General features: G+C 42.9%; 1 protein-coding gene across 1 annotated transcript; it reads right to left on the bottom strand.

Annotated features, from left to right (window-relative positions):
- Positions 1 to 1357: 1357 nt before the first annotated feature.
- Positions 1358 to 24120, bottom strand: LRRN1 (leucine rich repeat neuronal 1). The gene is made up of 4 exons (XM_057422910.1): positions 23954 to 24120; positions 4494 to 8559; positions 2091 to 2671; positions 1358 to 1746 (listed from the first exon to the last, which is right to left on the bottom strand). Exon 2 carries the CDS (start codon positions 8330 to 8332, stop codon positions 6182 to 6184), a length of 2151 nt encoding a protein of 716 aa, XP_057278893.1. The 5' UTR covers positions 8333 to 8559; positions 23954 to 24120; the 3' UTR covers positions 1358 to 1746; positions 2091 to 2671; positions 4494 to 6181.
- Between the last annotated feature and the right edge of the window lie 1605 nt (positions 24121 to 25725).

Here is a 25725-nt window from a genome sequence, read left to right as displayed (position 1 = left end):
ATCCACGTTTGGTGAAGGCCAGGGGCATGCCACACTGAGGACATACAGAGCCCCCCCAGTAAGACATTGTGTTGTGTGGAGAGAGGTGCTGTGCAGCCTTTGCTGTTAGCGTGGCAGCATCCAGCCCTGTTCACAGGGGACTGTTACTAGTGTGCTCCTGATCAAATTCAGAGGAAATTAGGTAATTCTTCTGTTTTGGTGATACAACAAAGGCAATGGCTGAGGATGTTGTGTTGCTCTGTTAGGAGGAAGGTCTCTTTCCTCCCTTGGGAATGCTCAGAGTTGAGGCACTGCTTTGCATGACTGATTAATTTTAAGCAACTGAGATTTTTAGCAGTTACCAGTATATTTAGCATCTGGGCACAGCACAGATCTCCAGGATCCACCCCAACAAAAACTGCTGTACCTTTTTGACAGAAATAGGGTACAGTGTGTAACATGCATCCATCATCTGTTACTGGTTGGGGACTGTGACTTCAGAGGTGCATGGCATAGCAGCCTCACTGCTATGTGAATGATGTGTCACAGTTTAAACCTCAGATGTATGGATTGGGGTGGTTTCTTCCTGGCCTGGCTGCAAGCACTCATTCCAGGCTGCAGCAGCTGGCTGTACATCTGTATTCTCTGGGTGTGCTTTGATTTGCAGTGAAAGACAAATGTGTAATTGAGTATAGGATGTAGAATTGTTTTTTTTTTACTTATTTTTATAATTATTATTATTATAGAGAGCTCTCCAAATGGAATATGAAGGATAAAAGGATAATTTTATACCTGAAACAAAAAAAAAAAATTAGCTATGAACACTTATTCTTGTTCATGTTTTAGAGCAATGGGTTTGTAAATGACTGCATTATTAGGTTGCACATAGTCCTTAAACACACTGCAGTCTTTGGGGTTGTGCACATTAAATCACCTCGTTCAAAACTGAAAGCCATCAAAGCTTCAGTGATGTTTCTTCTTTGTTCCCCACTCTGATCTTTTCTGATACATTAATTCTTGCTTGGAATTAAGTCCAGAATAGGCCACAGTAGGAAATGCTGCTGTTAAGGAATTTTCACTCCAGCTGTGAGCAGTAACCTGGAACTGCAGTTTTTAAAGATGCAGGCCTTGTTTAGATCACTGCAAATCAGAACAGGATTTGCATCCCCCTCCCCCCATCCCCATCACTGAGATAAAAATTGTGGGTTTGAGTGATTTTTGGAGGGAAAGAAAATCCCCAGAAAGTCTTTTACAGCTGCTCAGTGTTTAAGGAAAGTGAATACTTCCAGATGCACCTGAGGAAAATCTCATTTACCACTCAAGTTAATGAAGCTCTTAAGTCATGTAGTTGCTTTTGAAAATTTCACTTACTGATCAATTCCAGTTTTTCCAAAGTATTTATTTTCATGTATTTCAAAACCTGTTGTTATGATGCTTTTATTATGACTCAGCATTCCTTTGGTCTACTTGACATAAATATACAATAGTACAAATTATAGAGTAAATCTTTACCTTACTTAAAAGAAAACTTAAGTCTTTTGTTGTTTTCATACCAGTAGAAAACAGGGTCATCATGTGCTCAGGAATACGGGTGGAGAGATAACTGAAGCAGAGACATGGGAAGACATTCAGGGGCTTTACTAAGTGGAAGCACTGTGCCACAGCAGTGAGTGGGGAGGCAGCAGGGACCGGCTGCCTGCTGAATCGCATCCCTGATCTGACTCTTACTGACAGCCAACAGCAGCTGAGGTCTCCAAAGGGAAACGGCTGAAAGAAAAACAGGGTAAGAATCAGGTGAAGGGGAAAGGTTGGTAAACAGGTAGCTGTGAAGTTAAATACAAATTAAGGCCTTTAGTGTAATCTCTTGAGATCTCAAGATGACCAAGGCTGCAGAGGATTCGCCCTTGAACAGGAGAAAGGGTATGGGGCAGGGTGAGACCAGGGGAAGGCTGACTGAAGAGCAGATGTACAGGAGAGAGGGTGGATACAAGCTCTCAACTGTAAGATATTGCAATAGTTGGAACAAGAAGCAAAGGAGAAGATTAAAAGGTGGATGGTTCAGGGGAAACAGAAAACATTCCCTTCTGTATGACACTGCAAATAAATGTTACCTAGGGGGGTTGGCAGCAGTAGGTAGTATCTTCTTTTGCCGGTATTTTAAGGAGGTCTGTGTTAACAGCATCTGATATCCCCAGCTCAGGCACTCTGGGTTTTCCTGAACAAAGTTCAGTAGTAGCACGTTCACCTGCTCTTCAGCCTTGTGCTTTCTATAGCTGCTGGGGCTGCAGCAGTTGTGCTCTCAGCACGGTGAGCATGGGAAGACAAATTCCAGTTGCAGCAGAAATTCATGGCATTCGATTCGGTGGTGGCAACAGGGTCACAGTGTAACAAACAGCTACTCCTGGTGTGTTGGGTGAGTTGTGAAACGGCTCTTTCCAGCACTGGTCCCAGGTGCCTGTGTGCTTTTCCACCATGAATTGCCCTCTGTGCGTGTGTCCATCACGATGCTTTCTAGGATGGTGAGGTGTTTAGGAGATACGCTCCAAGTGAACCCTGTTTCCATACAGGGTGCATTGGCAGTACTGCAGAAGTAGTCCCAGCTGCTTATCCCACTTAATTTCGGGAGTTTCATTGCACTGGTTTGTCCTCAGTCTTATTTTCAAAGTTTCCAGCACAAAGCAAATGGAGTTACCTAATTTGGACAAAAAAGATGCTCTTTTTATCACTTAGATCCCACCTGGCCAGTGGCAATAGGGCAAGTTTATGCCCTTCTCACTGGATCTCAGTTTTGCTGACTTGTTTCCAGTTTTAACCCATTTGTGAAACCAATGGTCCAAGCTGTTGGCCTTTTCTCTTCATAAGCTTCTTTTAGTAGCTAAATGAGCATGTATTCAGAAGGCAGAGCTGGAGGGCAGACCATAGGTCTATGAAAGCATCAGTGTATTTGTGCACTTTATTCCAAGACCATGACTAATACGAGTCTTTGTTCATGAGTGAAAATACCCTCTCTCAATCCAATAGGATGTTATGACTTCGGTGAGGAAATGAAAAGTGAATTTAGCTGGAATACTGTATACCATATTTGAGTGAGCTATTTACTCTTCAGGGGACTGAAATATTTTATTATTGGACAACCAAGTGGAAGTAACATTGCAGAAGTTTAGTTGGGTATGAAATATCTACTCTTACACAGCATTTCTAAACTGTTAGTCAAATGAAAGATAACAGTGGGTTTTCCCCTACTGTTTTTAAAGTGGTCAATCTCAGTCTCTGATTCTCAGCAAACCCGGGATGTTATTTTGTCTTCAGTGAGTAGCAGATGCAAATACGTCTTGAAGGCAATTAGAGTAGTTTTATTTTTGCTTACAATGAACTGCAAGCACAAAGTGGGCAGCCCAAGGTTGAAGGTTATTTGCTAAGATTATATGCCACATGTGATTCATCTCTGGCCCACTTCTTTTGATTTTATTAGCAAAACTTTAAATTTCCAAGGGATCTCTACAGTATTCTCAGGGGTCAGATGATAGGGCTGAAAATACATCTCACTGGTGGCTGTGTGGGCAGAATACACTGTGTTAACTAGATGCTGTTCAGGTAACCTGCATCCCTCTCCTGGAGTCCCAGCAACGTCAGCTACCCTGAAATACTGCATATCAGCACATCCTGGAGAAGTGCATGGCAGGCCATTTCCTCCTGCTGTTCTTCAACAGCATTGCTCTAAACAGATAACAAATGACATAAAGCCCCCAAACAGGTCTGCAGGGAACAAAAGGCCTGTTATTTCCCCAGTGGAAAGGAACATGTTAAACATTGCTTTCCTTCCCGTACCCCCCAGCTGCTGTTGGTGATTGCTGATCAAACTCAGGAGTGCTGCTTTCTTCTCCTTCTCAGTGTCCCTTACTCTGGAAAAAGTAGAGTGAATCTTCACTGCAAAGGAGATCTCAGTTTTCATTCAGCATGCCTACTGTAATAATAAAGGCAGTTTTAAGGATAGATAGCATATAGACAAGATTATAATTATTGCTCTGAAGCTCTCCTGGAGAAGAGGAAATTTCCCATTAACATTAAACACAAATACAGGAGAAGGTGACAAATAAATGCTTCCACTATGGTACTTCTCCATGATCAAGACACTTGCCTAATCCCAACATCTAATTGTCATATGATTAAAAATGTATTTGATCTCATGAATATAGAAAAGATTGTGTGTAGCAGCATAAAGTACTTGATTTAAATGCATAATTAATAGCTTCATTTAGCTTTATATTGAAATGGAAGATAAACAAGGCATGTATCCAAGAGATGTCCTGAAGTTTTTGCACCAAAGCAGCTTATTAGTGAAACTATGCTGATAACTTTTTCACTTTTAGACAGTTACCTGAAGGGGAAAAACAAGTCTGAAGCTATCTGTAAGTTTGGGGGGGGATCTTTGATATATCTGAGAAGCCAGTGAGATAAAAACTTCAAACAATCCCAAAGCACATCCATTACTTTAATTGTTAACTTTTACTTACCAAGAAGGTAATTTGGGTGTAAAAACACTTAAAAAGTTGCCACTGACAGTGGTCATAGAGCATAGAAAAATCTGTGCTTGCTGATCAGTATTTAGCATAAGTGTAACTCAGGAGAAACCCACCCTGCCTGTGACTCGTGTGCAGTCTCTGGAGAACTTCATGGGTTCAGAAAAGACAACGTACAGAGCTTCTGTAGGTTCAGCTGTAAATTATGCCTTTATATTATACCCAGTGCACACATAGAAACACCACCACTTTCTGAGTTCTGCACTCGGACCATATTAAATCCATAAAATATCTAGAGTACTGGTTAATTTTAAGCCTATAAAAAATACAGTTCAGCAGTGGAGCCAAACATAGTACTTTTTGTTAGTTTTAACCATCTTGATTTGTACTTCTGAAGGAATATTAATCCAATTCACTTTTTCTTTTTTTAAAGTATATTCCAGGATTCAACTGTTTTATTTCAGTTTGGTAGCACTGAGTTGTTTCCCTTGTCCTCACTGATTGTAATGACAGCTAAATGTCAGCTTCATTTTTATCTTGGCTCAGAATATAAACAGAAAAGTGTACAAAAAGGAAGATGTTTTGTTACACACTTCTGGAATTATTTTTGATGTGTACCTTATGCAAACAGTTTTGATTCTGCAGTGATTTGGAGCCCAAAAGCCATACAGATACATGTCTGATTAGACTATTTTCAGCATTTTGCATCTAGTGAAGAGAAAACACTGCCATTAAAATAAATGCATACAAAAACCAAGTGGAACTTTTTTGAAATGTAATTCCATCAAGAAAAAAAACCCACAATATTTTTATATAACATTTTGGATATATTTGATGTCAAAACATGATCACCAGTCAAACCAGTGACAGCTAAACCCAGTACATTATTGTGACTTCTAAAGTAAAAAACCAGAACAAAACTAAATTTATTATAGCTCTGCCTTCATTCAACACCATGTGTTGGTGATTTAAACACAACAAAACTCTAGTATTCTTCAAAAGTGTCTACTAAATAGAATAAAAATAATAAGAGAACAATTAACATTTAGTCTGTTACATTAAAAAATTGGATGTACATATTCCTATTGCCTGTTAGCTTGACCTAAGCTTTTCTCAACTACTACAAAAATAAGAATAAAAAAAGAAAACCCATTGTTCAAAGTCAAAAACATTCAAATCAGTTGATACAACATTACAGTACAGTCAACTAACATCATTCAAGGTCTCATTTGCTCAGTGTACGAGTCCTTAGACCAGTGTTACAAACCTAGTTCAACGCAGTTTCCAAACTGTATGTTAGCCTTGCAAGATACTGTACTCTACTGATGGCTTCGGAGGAATGGGGTTGTGCTACTTTTGGATCACAGGGTAACCCCAGCCTCTCATTAATTGTATTCAGCACTGTAGTTAGACCAGCATTAAGTTTAGCACAATAACTAAAAAAAAAAAAAAAAAAGAGGAAAACGAAAGGAAACCAGGATTGGAAGCCAGGTGAAGCTGCCATTTGTGTCAGACAATTGCGATACGCTATACTAAAAAATCCTGAAATATCCACCTGTCCTCACTGCTCTGCCACGAACTAGCAAAGTCAAAAATACAAAAGTCTTCAACTTCTCGTTTTTGCAGAATAAAGCAAAAAAGTCTTTGTGCTCCTTACTACCAGAAGCAAAATATCCTCTGAGTTACCACATGTAATAGCTTCTGGATGTGTCGACTTGGGTTGGCTTGGTCTCTGCAGAACCATCCTTGTCTTTTTCACTGTCGCCTTCCCAGAGATTAATAAGTGGAGGGTAGAGCTCGTTCAGGGGGATTGAAGAGGTCTTTTGCATATATTTTTTCAATGAGTGGTGGTAGTTTTTTCTCTTAAATCGTTTTGCAATATAAACAGAAATGGAGGCGAGGCTGATGACGGCAAACATGGACCCCATTACTGCTGCGAGGGCAGTGCTGGTCTCTTGGTCTGAAATATCTAGCGCAAAAGCTGCGTTTTTTGTTGTAACATTAACACAGGACTTCTGTGTTTGCTGATGGATGTTTGACACAGTTAGGCACACTTCATAATCTGTAGATGGCTGTAAATGTGTGAGGTTATATTCATGTACATCAACTGGGACCCTAGCAGTGTATGTGATGTGAGGGTTGTCAATCTTCATAGTGGCTGATGACCATTTTAAATTGGAAGTCATGACGTTGGAGTTAACTTTCCAAGAAACTAAGATGGAATGCGATTCTGCTTGCTTGACGAAGATTTTCAGAACCTGGGTACCATCCAGAAGCGTTCCGTTCACCCGGACAGTAGCAACCCTTGTGTCAGCCCCTTCTACGTTTTGAGCAACGCAGGTGTATCTCCCGGAGTCTTCAACCTGGACATTAGAGATTTCCAAGGTGCCTTCACTGCTCAGCTTGTATTTGTCAGACAAACTTTCAACAGTTACTTTATTGCCGAGAGGAGTGACCCAGTAAATTTCTGGCTCAGGTTCCGCCATTGCCCGACAGTCTAAAAACACTGTCATGCCAATGTCCAAGTTTAAGTGATTTGGAAAGGTCTCATGAGAGATCATTGGAAGACATTGTTCATTTGAATCCTGTATTAACACTTCCTTCACCTGCTGCCCTCTGTATTCTGGGGGCATAGCGCAAAACATGGATAGAGGTTCCATGAAACGGATATTGGTTTTGTTTGAGTTGATCCAGTGAATGACACAGTCGCACCTGAGCGGGTTACTGTGGATACTGATCTCACGCAGGTTTGGAAGGGATTCCACTGTCTTTTGGTAGACTGCATTCAAGGCATTGTTGTTCAGCATCAAGCTCTCCAGGGCAGGAACATTGCGAAATGCCGAACGATGTATGTAAGACAGCTTTGGATTGTTGGTGGCTTCAAGCTTTGTAAGTTCAGGCAAGTTGTCAAGTGCGTACCTATCAACAGAAACGAGTTCTCCCATGTTATTGATTCCAAGCTCTTTCAATCTGAGCATGTTTTTAAAATCACCTTCCTGAATTTTATGAATTGGATTTTTGTTGAGATCCAGGAATTTTAAATTTGGGACTTTCTCAAGTGCAAGCTGAGGAACTTTTACCAATTTGTTGTCATAGAAGGAAAGACTTTCAAGACTATCCAAGCCTACCAAGGCATTGCCAGGAATGTCTGTGAGATACATACCTGCCAAAACTAAACTCCTTAAATTTGAGAGTGGTTTGAAATTCATGTCTAATATTCCAATCACTGGATTTTCTCCAATCATGAGAATCTCAAGGTTAGGAGTAGAATCAAACCAACGGCTGTCAATAACCTTTAATTTGTTGGAGTTGAGATGTAATCTCAAAAGGTTTTTCAGGCCAGAGAATGCATTTGCAGAAATGCTGCTGATCTGGTTGTGGTTTATATATAGCTCCTGAAGATTGCAAAGGTCTTGCAAGCAGTAGTCAGTCATCTCCGTTATCTGGTTTTCCTCCAGGTGCAAAGTAGTAAGTTGACTGAGATTTGCGAGCCCCACATCTCTGATACTTGTGAAGTTATTTTGTGAAAAATCCAGTTCTGTTAAATTAAACAGCTGTTGGAGTTCATCTGTGGTCTTTGCAATGTTGTTGCTTTGTAACAGAAGGACTTGAGTGTCACTGGAAAGATTGCTGGGGATTTTTGTTAACCGAAGGTCATTGCAGTCAACTGTTGTGGCTTCCCTGTACGTTGACTGTGGTGTAAACCATGGCCTGATTTCACATACACAAAGCTGTGGACATTCGTTACTCTGCATGGAAGACTCAGTTAATGAATTCATTAGCAATTCTAGCACCAACTGGCAAACAGTTAAAGCAACTCTAACCTTCGCCATGCTGGTCAGTGAGTGAGTTCAGCTCGCCAGCCCCTTTAAACAGCAAGAGATTGAGAGGGTAATTGGTTTTCAGGCAGCAAATGTAAAGCTTAACGTGAAAGGCTTGGACATCCAGAAAGTGAAAAGATTGTTTTCTGAGTTTAGAGAAGACAAGAAATAGTCTTGAAGACTTTCAGCTGCTCCTCTGTGTTCCAGAATCTTCTGCAAACCAGTGTCTGAAGATGTTCCTGAAAACAGATCAGGGTATATGTTACGGTCACGTCATGTACAATTTATATATTATGCAATGTCTTCTTCCTTTAAAGAAAAATATCTGAAAACAATCATTATTATCACATTCACCTCTTACAAAAATCCTGACCTGGTGTGGTTAAGTTATGTAGGGCTTGGAACTCTCTTCTACTTGGGATTTACATGAGAAAACTCTCATCTCAAGTGAATGACTGTAGCAATGTATGCAATGAGCTGAAAAGAAAACTTTCAGGTATCTTTCAATTCTAGTCTGCAATATTTGTTTGAATGGCATGAGAAATGCTAAAGATGGAGGATATGCTGGTGACTGCAGCCTAGGTCTCAAAGGACTGCTCAGAGCATCATCCTGATGGGAGGCAGGGTGCCAGAGCTGTCTCAAGGCCCGGATTTCATGTGAGTGGAATTAAGTAAGGCTCAGGAAGATGTTGACTTATAAATTTCAAGCTAAATACATACAAACTTTGCCAAAATTCATCCGAGTTAATCAAATCAGTTCCAGATAACAGTTTAGATTTAATCCAGCTAAGCACCAAACAATAACAGTAAATTTGATTAAATGAAGTTACTGTCCTTATTTTAGCTTTGTCCTTCATTGTGCATCATGTGAATTGTTCACCACAATTCATGTATTTTTAACCTGAAGTTAGTCATGCAAGAGTAACTGAACAGTGTCCAGTGTCCGAAAATCTGTTGTGTCATGGGTCTTTAAACATGGATTCACTCTAAGCTCTCATCACAGGATGGTTTGTGTTGGAAAAGACCTCAAAGCTTATCCAGTTCCAAACCCCTGCCACAAGTGGAGACACCTTCCCCTAGAGCAGGTTCCTCCAAGCCCCATCCAGCCTGGCCTTGAACACTGCCAGGGATGGGGCAGCCACAGCTTCTCTGGGCACCCTGTGTCAGCGCCTCAGCACTCTCACAGGGAAGAACTGCCTAATGGCTAATCCAAATCTCCCCTCTGTCAGGTTAAAGCCATTCCCCCTCGTCCTGTCCCTACCTGCCCTTGTACAAAGTCCCTCCAGGCTTCTTGTCGGCCCCCTTTAGGTATTGGAAGGATTTTCTTAGTAAGATCTTTCTAGTTATCACTTTATTGAAAAAATAAGTGCCAGGAAACAGTTTTTTATCTGCAAACCAATCTATTACTGCTGCTGTAAAAAGCATTTTTTTGAGAGTTTCTGTTTGTGCATGTGTGAAATGTGCAATTCAGGCTTGTGCTGTGAAGTACAGGAACTGCCTCTCCTTCCATCTGGAAGCACGTTGTTTTGGTGGTGGCGGCGACGCTGCATGAACTGATTTTCTCCAGCCAGTGCTCATGGCGGTGATTTCACATGCCTGTATTTCTCTTGGCTCGTTGTGCACATCAGTTTTGGCAGATAAAGTACACCTTTGCAGTATCTGACAGTGAAGGTTAAGCAGATTAGTGCACGTGTCCAACAAGCTTTGAATTAAATACAAAGCGCTCTCTAGCAAGGCATGTGACAAATCTGAACAAGGATTTAAAAAGCAGACCTGTTGAAATTCGAGGTGACACCACAAAGCTCAAGCTCTAATGATTGTATCTCTTTCAATTAGAAAGTAGGGAGGCCTCAGCCTAGTCAAAGCCTACAAAAGATATCACTATATAAAATAATAGAACTCAATACAGGTTTTGAACAAAGTTGCAAAATAGTCATGTGCATAGTGGCGACGGGAATGCCATTTTCTGATGTTTTTACTTCAAAATCTAATCAGCATATTAAGTAATGAAATTACAGTATTTTAGTTCAGAGTATGATATAATGCTATGAGTATGTATGTGTTATAAGTAGAACACATCAACAGTGTTTTTATGTTGGCATGCTGTTATCTGTTCTGTGGCTGTATTTTGGAGGAAGGGAAACAGTAATGTTGGCCAGAGAGCACTTGACCCTGTTGAGTTAGGTACTCTTTCTGGTAGCTGAGACTTGAGAGCTGAGAAGAGCTTGCTGGAGGCAGAACAAGCAGATGCAGAACAAACATTCCTTCTCAAATCACTTTCAGCTGATGGAAAAATTAAATAAGACATAAGTGCATTAAAGAAATAAATCCTAACGGCACCGTAATAGCGAGGAGTGTATTAACATAGAGTGATGGGGAGGCTGGGATAAACAGCTATGGTGACTTCAGTGGATGCTTCTCTCAGTGAGAAGATATTTGTAGCCGACCCAAACTAGACAGTTCTTGGAATATTGAAGATCTGAAGTTTAACTGATGTAATTCCAGATGTTTGAAATTACAGCATTTGCCAGTTAATAATGCAGGTAGGGGTCTCACCCTGTAACAGTTTTAGATCAGTTCTGGAGGTGCCATAAGCTGCTGTCACTCAGGGGCTCTTCCTTGCAGAGGGAGATGTCTCTGGTCCTGTTGTGCAGTTTGGCTCAGAAAGGAGCAGCACCACCAAGGGCAGCAGATGCCACTACCAGAGGCAATACTGCTTCTAACGTTTATGCCTTTGGGTCCCTCCTGTAACTTTTTTCTAAGCAGATGAAGAGAAAGAAGTCCGTGCCTTATAAAGTTATGGGCCCTGATGGTGGTTTGGTACTGATCCTGATGTACATGAGGAATCAGGTAATGCTTTAAAATTGAAACTCCCCAAAAAAGACTTCAAAGCTTCTTTAAAATACGTCAGAGCTCATCTAGACTTTGAAAAAAAGTCAAATTCAATCCTTCCTTTGTTGAATATTTGCATCCTCTTACTTGGACATTGCAGTCATTGCTCATCCTTGATAAGAAGGCATTTCTGGTTTTATTGAATAGAGTTCTGGGGTTATGATCACTATGAACATACAATTTTACAAGTTACTAGTGATTCTTACTCTTCTCTGGTTATTTTCTGCTGCAAATGGATTTAATTTTAACTGGAAAATATTCTTTAGAAATGACTTCCACATTTACTATCTCCAATCTCTCCCAGCCCAGGGCAGCTTGGATGAAGCTACAAGTGAAAATCCAGTGTAATCAAAAAGTAAATGCCCATGTCCATTTTAGTGCTGTGCTTATGTGAATAGCAGCCCAGAGGTCACAGCTGGAGGGAAAACCTGAGTCATGGAGTTTTGCTTTGGCTACTGCTTATGCTATAAAACCCCATCCTTCTCCCTGAGAAGAGCTACAGAGGGGCAGCCACTGTTAGTGACTGTGCACTGCGGTTTTACAGAACTAAGTGGCTGTTTTGTTCTGCTCTTTGTACCTATGTATGATATGCTTGACCATCTCAGCACTCAGGTTTGCAAGAAGCAGCTGCCAGCTCTCTGCCTCTGCTAAGCAGTCACCAACAGCCATCCCTCCACCCCTGGATGTCTTCCCAGCTCTCCAGCTGGCAGAACTGGCCACAGACACCTTAGTGTCCACAGGAGTAAAAGAGCACAATGTTTTCCACCATGTTTCTCAAATGTTAGACTCCTCAGGTTCTGAAGCCCTATCTAGAATAATAATCACATCTTTCCTCATGAGAACTAGACCAGATATGTATGTGGCAATTTTTATTTTCTTTGTGGATAAGCTGGAGGACAACCAGATTTTGAAAACAAAATCTGTGACAGTACTTGGTTCCCAATGAATAATCACCAAACCCATGTGGATAAACAGGGGATTGCTCCTGGGAAAGTTCCCACCTCTCACTGGAACCAGAGAGACTGAATTGAGAATGTGAGTGTTACTGTGTGCCCCTTTCCTGCTCGGCATCTCAGCCTTTCACCCAGTGAGATCCTTTTGTATTGTTTTTTTATATCTAAAATGAATACAGTATGTCCCTGGTAGCCAGGTGCAGACCAAGTGAAAGACAAGACGGGGGAATCAGTTCAGAAGATTTTGGCTTTTGAAGGCCAGGGAGTTGTTTCTTATAGAAATACAAGTTCTAGAGCAGGGGCAGAGCAGTAGCTCCAGGCTTTTTGGATTAGGGGAGAATATCAGACCTCAAAACCTCCCTTAGAACACAGTCATATCACAAAACACCTTTATTTTGTCTTCTGACAATGGTATTCAATATGGGTCAGGACATTTCTGGCGGTCCTTCTGGTTCTGTGTTAGAAACTTCTTTTAAAAACACCGGGTGAGGAAACTTCCCCTAAACAGTAAGGGCTGGCAGGGAGGAAGAGATAAGGACAGCTTTTAGCATTCTCTGCCTTCCCTCTGATTCATTAAATTCATATTTGTTAGTATACCAAACCACAACACCACTCACAGCAGCTGTTAACTTCACACCACCAGAAATAATGGTTAATTTAATGCAAGAGATATGGAGGGAATTATTTACTAGTTGCTAAATAAATGCATTTTCCGTGGGACCTCTCAGTACCCAGTGCATGAAGGAACCACATTTCTGTCAGTGAGCAAACCCACAGCAGATGTCTGGGATCTTGGCTTGTTTGTGTTTCTTTGTGTGCAGGGAATGTGAGCACCCTTCCTGCGCTTCCCATCCTGGAAATGCAGGGGAGAGGTTTGTGTAATGTTTCCCTTTCCAGCTAGGTTGTGAAAACTGCATAATATTGAGACTTTCTTTGGCCTAAGAAATCGTAATGGTGGGTATTTGGTTATGGAGCAGGAGATGCTTCACATCAGCTTGCCTGTGGGGTGGAGAGGTGTGCACGGGCAGCTATAGCCTGCTGAGGGCTGGCGAAACTTAGTCTAGCCATTCAGGTGCTCCAAAGAAAAAGTACATTTAAGCCCACAATGTAGTAAGAGAAGAATAGGAAGGGACAATAGTGAAATAGTGTTCACGAAAAGCATTCACAGTTAAGTTGCCAACTAGACAAGAAATAGATATTCAACATTTTTTTCTTGATAATAGGAAGACAAAGTGTTGTCACTTCCTTGACAGCTTCCTTGTCACTGTTAACAATTGCTGAAAAAGAAACAATAGAGTTTGCACATGGATATTTGGATGTCTGTTTTGAAACAGCAGCGCTACCACAGAAAATCTTCTCTCCCTACATTCTTGCAAAATTGCTTTCATATTGCAAGTAGCATCAGCACAGATTTTGGTTGGCAGCCGTATGTACTAAATGTGTCCAGGTAAAAGTTTGTGGGATCGGATACATCAGATAACAGCTAGTCTTTTGGAAAATTGTCTGTTGTGCTAATGTTCTGCTAATGACTTGTGCAGCTTTCTTGTTTTCCCATCATTATCGTTTGTGAAACTACTGCCATATAAACATCCTCTGTCATCAGTCAGTTCAGGAAAACTTACCCTGATTCAGGTGGGTCATTAGGAAAATACACATTATACAGCCCAGCCACGCTGCCCAGGAATCTACTGTAGTGACAGAGTATTACTGCCAAAGCATAAGGAGGGGTGAAGCTTCAGCTGGAACAGAGTGATCAAGAAAACCAAATTCAGACTGGGATCGATACAAAGTGTTCCTCCATAGTCAGGGAAAGGAGGAGCTTGTTTAGATAGGGGATGCTGAAAGAGGTTGGCTTGGCTGATCTGGCAAAGAGCTAGCTGGAAGAACTGCTTACTCTGGAAGTGATGCTGGAGATGAATTGGCCTGTAATGAGCTCAGGCTGAGTTCATTAGTCAGTTAAGACAGTTTGACAAGTTTAAGGAAAGGTTGCTGTGTGTATGTTGGAGGTAAAAAGTGTCTAGCTTTACTTTTGAGTCTCAGTAAGGCCTTTGTAGTTCTATATCCACCCATCTTCTATAGAGAGAAACTAAGCTATTGATGTCATACTGAAGGTGAACAATAACCTCTGATAGCGTCCTTTAGGAGAGAGAAGGGTACTGAAATACCACAACACAAATACATACGTGCACTCACTAAATCACACAAGCAAACACAACACAAAACCTGGTATAAAATGCTGTGTTACTAAGATCAAGGCTTCCTCAAGTCAAGAGCATCAGTGACCTTGTACAGCGTCAAGAAAGAGGCAGGACTTGGACTTTGAGTCCATTTAGAGAAATACTGAGGAATTGTGCCTGATAGTAAGCCTTTTGTATTGAGGCTTTTAAAGCCTCTGATGTCATCAGGATATAAGCTATTTACAAGCCTGAATTGTGTAAAATACAGAAAACTCAGGCTGAAAATGATGTGAGTCAGTTGAAAGAGCATACCAAAATCTGAAACCGGGAACTTGTTATTAAAAGCAAAGAGAAAAACAAGGGCCTATAGGACATGTAATAATGCTATAAAGCTTCAAAACACATCCTCAGGGATTTATAATATTTAAGCTTTGGAGTTTTTTTCTGTGCAAATAACACCTACTTTTTGTTCTTGTCGATATACACATTCCATCAAAATAAATTCAGTGTTTAATTTTAGGGAAAGCTCTGGTGGGAATGTGATTTGCTGTATTTCAAGCCAACCTTAGCATGCTTTATCTGTGTTCTTTTGAAAAATACTACTCTTATCTCCGCAGAAGAAATTCCTATTCATAATGCCTGTGCTGCAGGAACAGCATATTACATCTTAAAAATTTGCAATTTATTGGGATTTATTCTTAAGACTTGCATCTGATACAGTGGTTTTCATTAAAATATTAAAGTATATTTGCAGGAGAGAGAATTACTTTCATTCAGACACTGATCTCGAGTACAGGAGGCTAGATACCATGCAGAGTACAGCTACTGTGTATTGATGGCCCATCAAATCAACCATGGAATTGCAATCCAGCTTCTGTCATCTGTTTGAAAATCTCTTACAAATTACCATTAACAAGTCATATTAGAAACATCAGGAATAATAAGTACTTTCTAAACAGTGGGTTGTCAAATTATATAGTCTGTTTAAATGTAAACCTTTTACAAGCCTTGCAAACCCAAAAGGCAAGGTATGTTTGTACAGTAGTAATAGTCTTACACTATAAACCCAACTTATTATCTGCTTTCTTACTACGTTTATTTTCATAGAATAGATTAATCTTGGGACAATATGGGCTGGTTCTTTCAGTGCTGATGACTTCAGTTTTTGTGTCCTGCTAACACAGAGTTTGTCCCTCTTCAGTGCAGAGGCAGTACTAAAGCTTTTCTTTCATTCGATGGAGAAAAATCACATCTGTGATCATTATTCTCATTTCATGTAATGACCAGATAGAATTATTTGACTAGATCAGCTTTCCTAACAGCCAACCAAGTAACTTCCACTGTTGGGTTAAAAGCCAGTTTCATGAGACCTTCCTTGCAGCTCTTCCCTTCTGCAACCAACTGCATCTGGATGGGGGACAGACCTCTGGGGCCATCCTTTCATTTCCACCTGTACATGCTGTTATGCATTCACAGCCTTCAGTATGTTTTAAATGTGAGGGAGAATTTAAACCTAATTGGATTCAGCTTGTACAGTATCTAAAATAATAACTAATTTTAGAAGACCTATTCCAACTATTTTTTGCATTTAGTCTATCTGCTAGCTGAAGAATGAAAGAGGACCATGACTAAAGAAATACTGCTTCATCTTCTAATCATATTTAAAGAACAGAAATGGAATTCAGTCTTGGTATGCTTGGGAACTTAGAATCACATGGAGGGATTCAAACATCATCTTACCCATGGGGGCACCCACCTCATGAGAATTTCATACAAGAACAACTCAAATAGCAAGAAACAGATTATCAAAATCAGTACAGCTTAAATGACAAAGAGGGAAAAAAAAAAGAGAAATAGCTCTAAAAGAGGAACAAGGGCATTAAGATTGTGTTGGATTTTGAGTAGAATCTTCTTTTTGGTCTTTGACTACTCTGAGAGCCAAGGCAGCTTTGCCAGTGGACGTGAGGTGTTAATAATAATGAAATAAGGAGCAGATGAAACGTATTTTTAACCACAAGAAATATGGATGCCAGGATTCCACAGGATTTTCATGAAGCAACAGAAAATCCTCTTCCTCTCTTTTTGCTGACTGCCTTTCTGGCAGTGTGATTATTTTGCTTCCTACACAGTTCTAGATCAAACTCCAGTTTTATGAGTCATTCAGGATCCCCCACAGTTGGGATAGACCCCGGTGTGTAAGAAGTTGTTACTACCAGAACGGATGCCAAAACATTCTGTGCTAGAGATGGTAACCAATAAATAAAAAATTAAATGAGTCAGTGCCTCAGTATGTATTTATAAAGGCAGCATAACAACACTGGCTTTAGGAAACACATAGGACTTGTTATTAAAAAATGTATATACATCTGTGTGTGTATGGATATGCAATAAACCAGCCAGTTGTTTATCTTCAAGCAAGGAAAGAAGAGTTCTTTTCTGGCCCTTGTTACACTCTACTTTAATAATTCCATTTCCTGTGGCTGTACTATGTGTTTTCCATTATTAGTGAATAAGTATTAAACTGTGGTTTACTGTTAGCCTACAACCACCTGTAGTTGGCCTACAAAAACCTGTGCTGTTTATGCATGTAGCATGCTTATACAGATCTTCAGCCCTTAGCATAAGAGAGTCTCACTGATTTTTTCTAGGAGTTACAGTCTTGCAAGATTAAGTTCTTTTTTTTCTGAGCTACATTCACATGTAAATGTTAATAAAACCATATATTGAACTGACTGATACAGACACATCTTACTGCTCACTCAAGGCTGTGAACGTACCAACAATAAAGTAAATGGATTTATCATGGGAAGTGCTAGGATCTAACAGAAAGGCTGTTGGCATCAAGACAAAGATCTGGAACTCAACCAAGTTGAGGCAGGATAGAAGTAATTCCATTAAGTGGCCAGAGAGTTGGGTTTGGTACTGCTCTGACCTAAGGCTTTACTCTGATCTAAGAAAAAAGTTACTTTTTCTCCATTAGATACTAGGTATTACGTGACCTCACCGTCCCTTTTCACAAGTTTTTCTGCACTTTTGAATGGGCTTCTATGTTTTGTAGTATTGTAATTGTTGTAGTTTTGTAATTGTTCTGAAGACCTCCTCCTTCCACTCACAACTGATAACCCATTACACTGGGCTTAGAAAATACATACTTTATGGAGTGTTTTCCATCCTTATTTCATTCTAAAACTGTTTTAGTATTGTGTGGAACATGGAGCAGGTCATCTGCACGTCAGCAGGAAAGGAAGGGTTGTTCAGCTGAGAATGGTGAAAATGCTGGTAGCACGTATTTAGCTATTTCTTTTTATCTCATGTATCACCTACGTTTTGAAACTAACTTTGTCTCATGCAGAAGACAGATCACAATCCTGCTTTGTGAAGTTCATGAGATGTAAAGAGGAAATCCATCATGTTTAATGTATTTGCATGTTTAAGAACAGACCTAGAAATTGTTCTCTAGCTTTAGTCCTCAGTCTTGTCATGGCAAAGTCAGCAGTTTTTCCACAGATAGGTTTATTTCATAAGTGCTTGCAAAACCAGAAGTCCTAAAATTGCTGCCTATTGCAGAACACGTAGGAGACATTATTTCTCTCACAATTGATGTTTCCTAGATAAAGTCTTTACCTAATGACGATGATTCTTTCAGGGACAGCGATGTTTAATTTGTATATACTAGACTTGTTTCACTTGAAGGAGGCAGAAAGATAAAGGAAAACCTATTTATCACTGGATTTATAAAGAACACTTACCTTGCTTTACGCGCTGCCTTATACTATGATAAAACCATCTTAAAGACCTGTTTTCAAGCAGCTATTTAAAAACTCCTTTTGCAACTGGTTCACTTAACTGGTGATTCATCTATGGATAAAACAAGTTACTTTTGCCCATTATGAGCAGGGGATCTCTGTAATTATCAATATTTACTCTATTTCTGTTAGAATGATGGATCATCTCTAATTTGAAAATTTAGCAAAGCCAATCAGTAGCTCATCTGCATCCTGGTAATTACATGCAGCACATTAGCAAGGTATGCATTTACCAGGTATTTTAGGACTTGCTTAATCAAATAAATTATATGATGCATGAAATAACAGAAAATACAGGATTCACTACATTGATGATAAATACTTTCAAATTACAAAAAGACAATCCAAGCTTTGAGTCATATTCTATAAAAAAAAAAACAACAAACCCAACAGACCACCAAAGCACAACATAAAATGCTGTTTTACCAGATTTTGAACAAGCTCAGTAATTCTATCCAAAAAACTTCCATGTGGTTCTCAGAAGTTACTTGATTCATCACTGTGTTGCTGGCCAAACCCTGAAAACTACAGAAAATCTGGGCTTAGTCCAAATGGACCAAGTTTTTGGACCACATGGAGACAGGGGGGTTTGACTGCCCAGGGAGCTGAGTGGAAGCTGAGGTGCCCTCTGCAGAGCTCGTCCTGCTGCTGCAGCTGAGGGTTAGTGAGGAGTTTAGTGTGAATCCAGCACATAAAGAGACTCTAAAGATCACATTTTTCTTGATGACTGAAGTTACATCAACCGTACAAAAAGTTGTTATAAATCCAATAACATTATGCATTGAGGAGTGTGTGATACATCAGACTTCAGACCTCCTGCTTCTCTACAAAAGCAACTCCTTAGAGATGATGCAAGTGACTCCCAGCTGATGATGCTGGTCCCAAAAGTGGGAAAACGTCCCTGCTGGTGGTCCCTGGGAAATGGGGCTGTGCTGTCCCACCGGGACGCAGGCAGGGCAGTGGTAAGACCCCACTGTAGGCCTGTTCCTGGAGCATCATGCATAAAGAGCAGCACACGCCCTGACACCAGCCTAGGGTTTTGCTGCCTTCTGATATAAGAAGAGCCCTCTCCGCACAGTGCCCATCCCTGCTTCCTCCCCTGCCTCATGGGACATGGCTGGATGCAGGTGAGGGGCTGCACATCACCTCACCGTTGGTGGGAACAGCTTGCTGCCACGCTGCCATCCAGTAACACTGGAGTAACCAGAAAAAGGCAAACCCTGCCAGATACCTTGAGGGGAGCTTGGCTTCAAAAAGCGGTTGGGACTCCTGCTCTAATCAAAGGTGACAGATGGATAAATTGCTGGAATCATCAGTTTGTTAAATTAAATACCTGGAAACTAGGTGCTGATAGTCTCTAGAATTTCTAAACAAAACCCATGCACAATCCTTGCCTCCAGTGTTAAATGGACCCCTTCACTTTGTGAAATGGCCAGGGACAATACTGCCCTGTGTTACCACAGAGGACTGAAGGGCAGTAGCTTAGGTGAGAGAATTACGCAGCAAGACCGCGGTACCCAATAAAATAAGGGAAAGAGCTGTTTCTCTACGGCACTTTTATAACTCCTGTGCATTCTCAGTACAGCATCCTGTTAAATATTTCAAGGCTGTTACTTACAATTGCTTTGCCCTGTTGTTCTTTAAGTTAAGAAGAAAAAAGCAGTAGGTATCTGCTCCATCTCAGACTTGACCTAAAGAAACTGTGGTCCATGTGAAAACCATGCCCTGTTCCTTTGATAATTCAGCCAGCTGGAAGTCAAGAAAATGCTGGCTTGTATCACCAGATGAAGATCTTATGAATTAGAAGGTGAAGTTATAAAAACATTTTGCAGTAGAATTTAAGAACAGAGTCTAATTCTGTTCCCACTGATGCCAAAGACTTCTGCTGCCTTCAACAGGAGGAGAATTAGGCCAATCCAAAATAGGCCAATCCAGTATTTTCCTTCAGTGCCATATGCAGAAAAATGAAAGACAGTATCTAAATAGCAAAACGAATTTGAATAAAGTTGCAGGGCTTTAAGCAGCAAGAAGTAAGAGAATGTGGTGTACTAGGACTTTAATCTAGGTGCCTCTTAAACCTGCATGGAGGCCTGTTCTGTTCCTGACCTTAATGAAGTCCATTAGCACAGGGCTTAACTACTCAGCTACAGGAAAAGAACGAGACTGGGAAAGTCGCTGACTAAACTCAAGCACAACCTCAGTAGACTTGTTTCTTATCAAAGGACTACTTTGATTTCTCTTTGCAGAATTTAAGTACTCCAACTCTTAGAGAAACACTATTGTTTACTGCATTTATGACATACCAACAAAACCAGTTTCTAAGCCAGCTCCATGATTTTCTTTACTCTTGCCCATCTTTCCTCCTGTAGCTGGTACATGTTAATTGAAGAGACAAAACAGAGTATGGGAATACTTTTCAGTGCTCTTTCTTGGATTTGTGCAGGTGCTCCCCATGGAGCAGGCATGGTGGGGACTGGCTCTGCTCCTCGGGAACCCAACAGCCATTGCCAACCTGCCTAACAACTGGGAGAAAAACTAGCTTGACTCCAAAGTTCTGTTTTGTGGAGACCTTGCTGTGCTGAGAGTTATTTCTAAGATGTGGTTTGTATTTGCCACAGCATTTAAGGCCTGACCCTGCTAATAACTTAAATGCTCTTGACTGGAGCTTGGAATTTATGGTTCCTGGGAGCATCATGTATCTCCCACAGTGGCATTTCCACCTGGGAGAAGATGCAAAAATCAGATGTCATGAGGCTGAAATGCGGGTTCCCTGTTAATTAGCATTATATAAACAGATAGGAGGAGAAATGGATTTATGTGCTTCCAAAAACTTTACATAGATTTTCTTCAGTCCTGAGTCTACAAAATGTCTGCCAGGAAAAAATCTGGAGCTTGGCAGGATGAAGCCTCACACGTGTATTGTTCGCGTAACTATGGTAACCTACAAATGCCACCAGTGTTTCCATTTCATACACAAATGAGGGGACAGCTGTGGAGCCCACATGTCTGCCAATGGAATAATCTGTGGGAGCTAGGATGGCTTGGTCAGAAAATTACAACTCATTTATATTAATCAGGGCTTCAAAGAACAGCCTCCTCCGTAGTTATGAAGTGAGAAGGAAAAGAAAGTGATTTTTGTTTCTGAAAACGTTTGGCTCTTCAGCAGGTGTTTTCAGCACCTTGATACTTTGCTGGTTGAAAAAAATAAAGTATAAGAGGTGCTGCCAACAGCCAGTGCTCTTCTAGAACCACCATTGAACTTTTCTATGCTTTTGTCTTTTGCTGATGCCTGATCCGACTCTGAGCCTGACACAAAGCCCAACCTGGGACCAGGCATGCTCCAAGGCATTTGCCTGGGGAAGCAGCAGTTCCAAGAGAGGCAGAAATAACATGGCACAGGGATCTCACCCATCTACCAAAATGAAAAAACCTTATTGACTCACTCGGATCATTAACAGAAATTAAAACTTCAGAACAATTCATACAAGAAATTATTTAAACAATATTTATTATTTAAACTACTTCTTGTTGGGGATGATATAAACTCCAACAAAAAAAATCCATATGCTCAATAATGCAAACAAATTACATTTTCAGTATATGTTATACTATGCAAGCTGCAATACCAGTAATACTTGACTGGGTTACAATTCATCCCAAATGCTTTAAGTGTCCCTACAAACAAATCAGGAAGAGCTGATAGCAGCAGCCTGCTGATGGTTAGATGCAATAGGAATACAGCAGGAATACAGCACGCTGAGCCACAAAAGTTTTCCCTGGCTTCTGCAGTGCCACGATACTGTGTGGAAGTGAAACAAAAGGCTGCAGCATCACCTCCGCGTGGGCTGCTGCCGCACCGCATCCCAGCGGCTGTTCGGATTTCCTCAAGTACCGAGGGGTACTTTATGATAAGGTGATGAAAGCTTTAACTAACGCCAGGCTTTAAGTGATCACGTTTTCTCCACGAGCTGGAATCAAAAGACTAGCTTTAAATCAGGGCTCTTCTAGCATCTCAGCTTGATCTGTGCCTACGCCATCGTCTGAGCCCTGGTACACCAGACTGAGCAGAAGTTTGTTTTTGCAGTGTGATGCGCTCAGCATTATTCACGTCAATAAAGGGTTTCCATAGTTAAACATTAAAAAGTTTTATCTTTTTATACAACTTGATGCAAAGACCTATTCCCTTTAATAACTGGCAGTATTAAATCATGTCTGTTCTAGGTAAATGGAAATTACTTGCTAGTTGTCACAGTAACTGGTCTATTTAAGTCCAAAATGCCTACTAGGATGTATGATTTTATAGGGACTACATACAGTTCTATTCAGAGAACTTTTTACCTGTCGAGGCACAAGTTAAACCATGTCTCTAGCACAGCCTGGGTTCACCAGTTTTGGGCTGCTGCAATGTTTTGGGAGCAGGACACCTGGAGGCTGCCTGCCCAGGGACCCCAGGGGGGAAGAGGATGCTGCCTGGTCTGGGGAGCTTCTTGCACTGGTTTCTCTCTCTTGCTGCATCCATCTTAATTTAAAGTCCAACATGCAAGACTTCTGGACATACTTTGGTGTGGCCTTTGGCCAGTGGTTGGGACTGCTGCAGCATGTGACTCCAGTCCTTCGAAGCCTCTATGATACTGCCTCACATACATCTTAACTGTTCTCCATAGGGGTTCACGGTCTTGTTCAGAAACGCCAACTCTGATTTATAGGGATCCTTTAAGTCCGTGAGAAAAAGGCTTAAAGGTTCACAAACTAGTTTTCATTGAGGAGATTCATTACTGGGAGCTATCACGCAGCTCCAGGACAGAAACACAGGCACCCTGTGCGTGAGCCCCTACCTACTTTCGGTGGGATTCTGTTACTTTTCCTTCTGTCGCCTGGTGGGAAAACCGCGCCGAACTAGCACTAAATGACTTGGGGGAGGAGGTGACATGGCAGGCCGACATCTGCCGCTCTCTCCCGGTGGGACGGAGTGGGCACGCTGCGCTCCCCCCCTCTCTCACAGGCTTGACGAGCCCCCGCCGCTCAGCCCCCACCCGACAGCGGAGCCCTCCAAGGGGCCGCTCTGGGTGCCCCTCTTCCGCTCCTCTCCCGCGCAGGGAGAGCGTTTGGACCGCAGCCGCCCCGCGCTTCTCCCGGCGAGCGGCTCCCCGGAGCCCGCTCCCGGCCCCGCCGTGCCGCGCTGGGGGACGCAGGTGCGGAGCGGCCGCTCCGCGGACAACGACCCCGGCCCTCGGGGGACGGTTGCGGGGCCGCGGCGCTCACACTGCGCCTTTGTGCCGGTTTCTTAAGAGCCATTGTTCCTCTGAAGACTCCTTGTCTTCCAGACCCCGCCGGGTGAATGGAGGCGGCGAGACATCTGCCGCCACCCGCCCCCATCTGTCCGCGGGGCCGAGCCCGGGAGCCGCCAGCCCCACCGCGCAGCCGGCCCGGCCCCCCGCAGGTACGGGGCCGCCACTGGGACACCGAGCGGCAGAGCTGGCCGGGGAACGGCAACCGACGCTGCAGCCCGGCCGTTCCGCGGTCCCGCCGTCCCCAGGGGTGCGGGCGAAGCGGCCCCAGCCCCGGGTCGGTACGAAATCGCCGCCCGCAACGGGAAACCCTGGTGCCCGCTGGAACTTCCCCGCCAGTGGCCGCGGACCGCCGGCTGCCCGGGGGGCGCGGCCGGTGCCGCAAACTTTGCTCCCTTACGGCTCCGTGGCCAGGCCCCCGGAGATCGGTACCATCACACCGTTCCGCACCGCACCGCCCCGGAGCGGAGCGCCCCAGGGCCCGGCTCCCTCCCCCGAGCGCTGCGGAGGCACTTACCGGCGGCTGCGGATCGCTGCCCGAGCACCCGCGTCTCTTCCCCCGGGGCTGCCCGCGGGGGGCGGCACATCCGCCGCAGCCGCGGTCCCGCCGCGCCGGGCTGCGGAGCGAGGCGGCTGGGACACGGGGCGGAGGGAGGCGGGATTCCTTCTTCCTTCCTCCCCTCCCGTCTCGTCTCTCCCGGCTCCCCGCGAAGGCTGAACGGTGCGGACTGCCGCGGTGCCAGTACCCGCTCTGTGCCGCCGCCGGCGCGCACCTGGGTAGGCGCCGCGGGTCAGCTGACGGGCTGCGCTCCCATTGGCCGGGCGGCACCATCTGCGCGGGGCGGAGCGCGGGGCCACGCCCCCGCGGAGGGCGGCGCAGGTGCCGCGGTGCGGGTGCCGCGCTGCCGTGGGGCCGTCGGTAGGTTTCAGAGTTAACAGCTCCTGAAGAGCATCGGCGGGTGAGTACCAGCCCCTTCCAGCGGCTGTTCGGAGTTACACACACGGGGTGCGGGGTGAGCAATACACACACTGCAGGCCGGTTTGGCTGACCTAATGAGGAGATATGTCACTATCGTGGTCCATAGCACAGCGTCCTGAGGCAGAGTGTGGACCCATTGGGCAATGCTGCCTGGTTACTTCCCACCAGCCCTTTGAATCCCGTTTCTAATTTTATACAGACTTCACTAGAAGTGACACTGTGGATTGAGGTGTCATGCCAAGGTACTGTGTGTTGCAGTGGCCTCCCAGGGCCCCAACGCTTGGGCGTCTGGCCTTTGTCGAGGGGCAGTGTGGTGGTGCAGCGCTGCTCGCAATGGTAGCTGTGATACTGAAGTTATACCCTGCCTGCTGGGGTAAGCACAAGGTACTGCCAGTTGAGGCATTTAGAGATAGGGAAAATCTTCCTGTAGTTAAGTAAAGCAGCATTACTCCGTGAAATTATGCTCACGTATCCTTTACGCCTGCTTGAATGAGAGATTGATGAATTAGCTGGGAAAACAATGGGCTGTGACTTCCACCCTTAAAGTGATTTGTGCCTGAAGTCCAAGGATTTAAAGCAGTCTGTGTAACCCCTATATTCACCTTGCCATTCACTCCCAGTTTTCTGTCTTGGCTCTTTTTTTCAGTTATCTTCATTTGGAGCTACCACCATGCACATTTCCCTACATATCCTTGTCCTCAGCTCAGTCTTTGCCCAATTCACTGGCTGGATTCCTGCTCTGTGATGGAGATGTTCTGCAGCAGGGTGTCAGGGTATCATTCCTCCAGCGTAAAGACTTGGATGCTGCCTTCAGGGGCTTCCCTCAGGTATCACAGCATGACACCCACAGACTCACACAAGGGCACAATGCCTACAGAAATAAGGGTGCTCTGAGTACATATCCTCTGTTGGATACATCAGAACTTAAGAGCAAGCAGCCTGTGTTAGACAAGGAGTTTCTGACTGAACTTAACACCAAAGGCTGGCTGAAGTTAAGGTATGAAAGTCAGTCCTCGTGGCATATACCAAAGTGATACCTCCTCAGGAAATGATTTCAGAAAGTGGTTTAACACTTTTTAATGAGGAAGACCCTTACTATGAGTTAACAAGAAGTTAAATACGTAGCAAATATCATCTTTAGTTAATGCTTCAGATTTCCTCCTGAGGCAATGAATTTTTTTTTTTCTGAAAACCCAAAAGGTCATTTGGGTAACATTAAAAGTGAAGTTTTTCACATTTAAGGAAATTGAATTTTCTGAAGAAACTTATCAATGTCATCCAGAAAGCCACTTTTCCTTCTACAGAGTCTG

The sequence above is a fragment of the Pezoporus wallicus genome, unplaced genomic scaffold, assembly GCF_028554395.1.
Source record: "Pezoporus wallicus isolate ANWC-B61680 ecotype Strahan unplaced genomic scaffold, APGP_CSIRO_Pwel_v1 contig_7073, whole genome shotgun sequence".
NCBI classification, from domain to species: Eukaryota; Metazoa; Chordata; class Aves; order Psittaciformes; family Psittacidae; genus Pezoporus; species Pezoporus wallicus.
Note: the sequence above shows the minus strand (reverse complement) of the source record. Positions and strands in the feature narration are given on the sequence as shown.

Bases quoted from the DNA above. Each gene is read 5' to 3' on its own strand.
- LRRN1 (XM_057422910.1), bottom strand. From the start codon at position 8,332: ATGGCGAAGGTTAGAGTTGCTTTAACTGTTTGCCAGTTGGTGCTAGAA.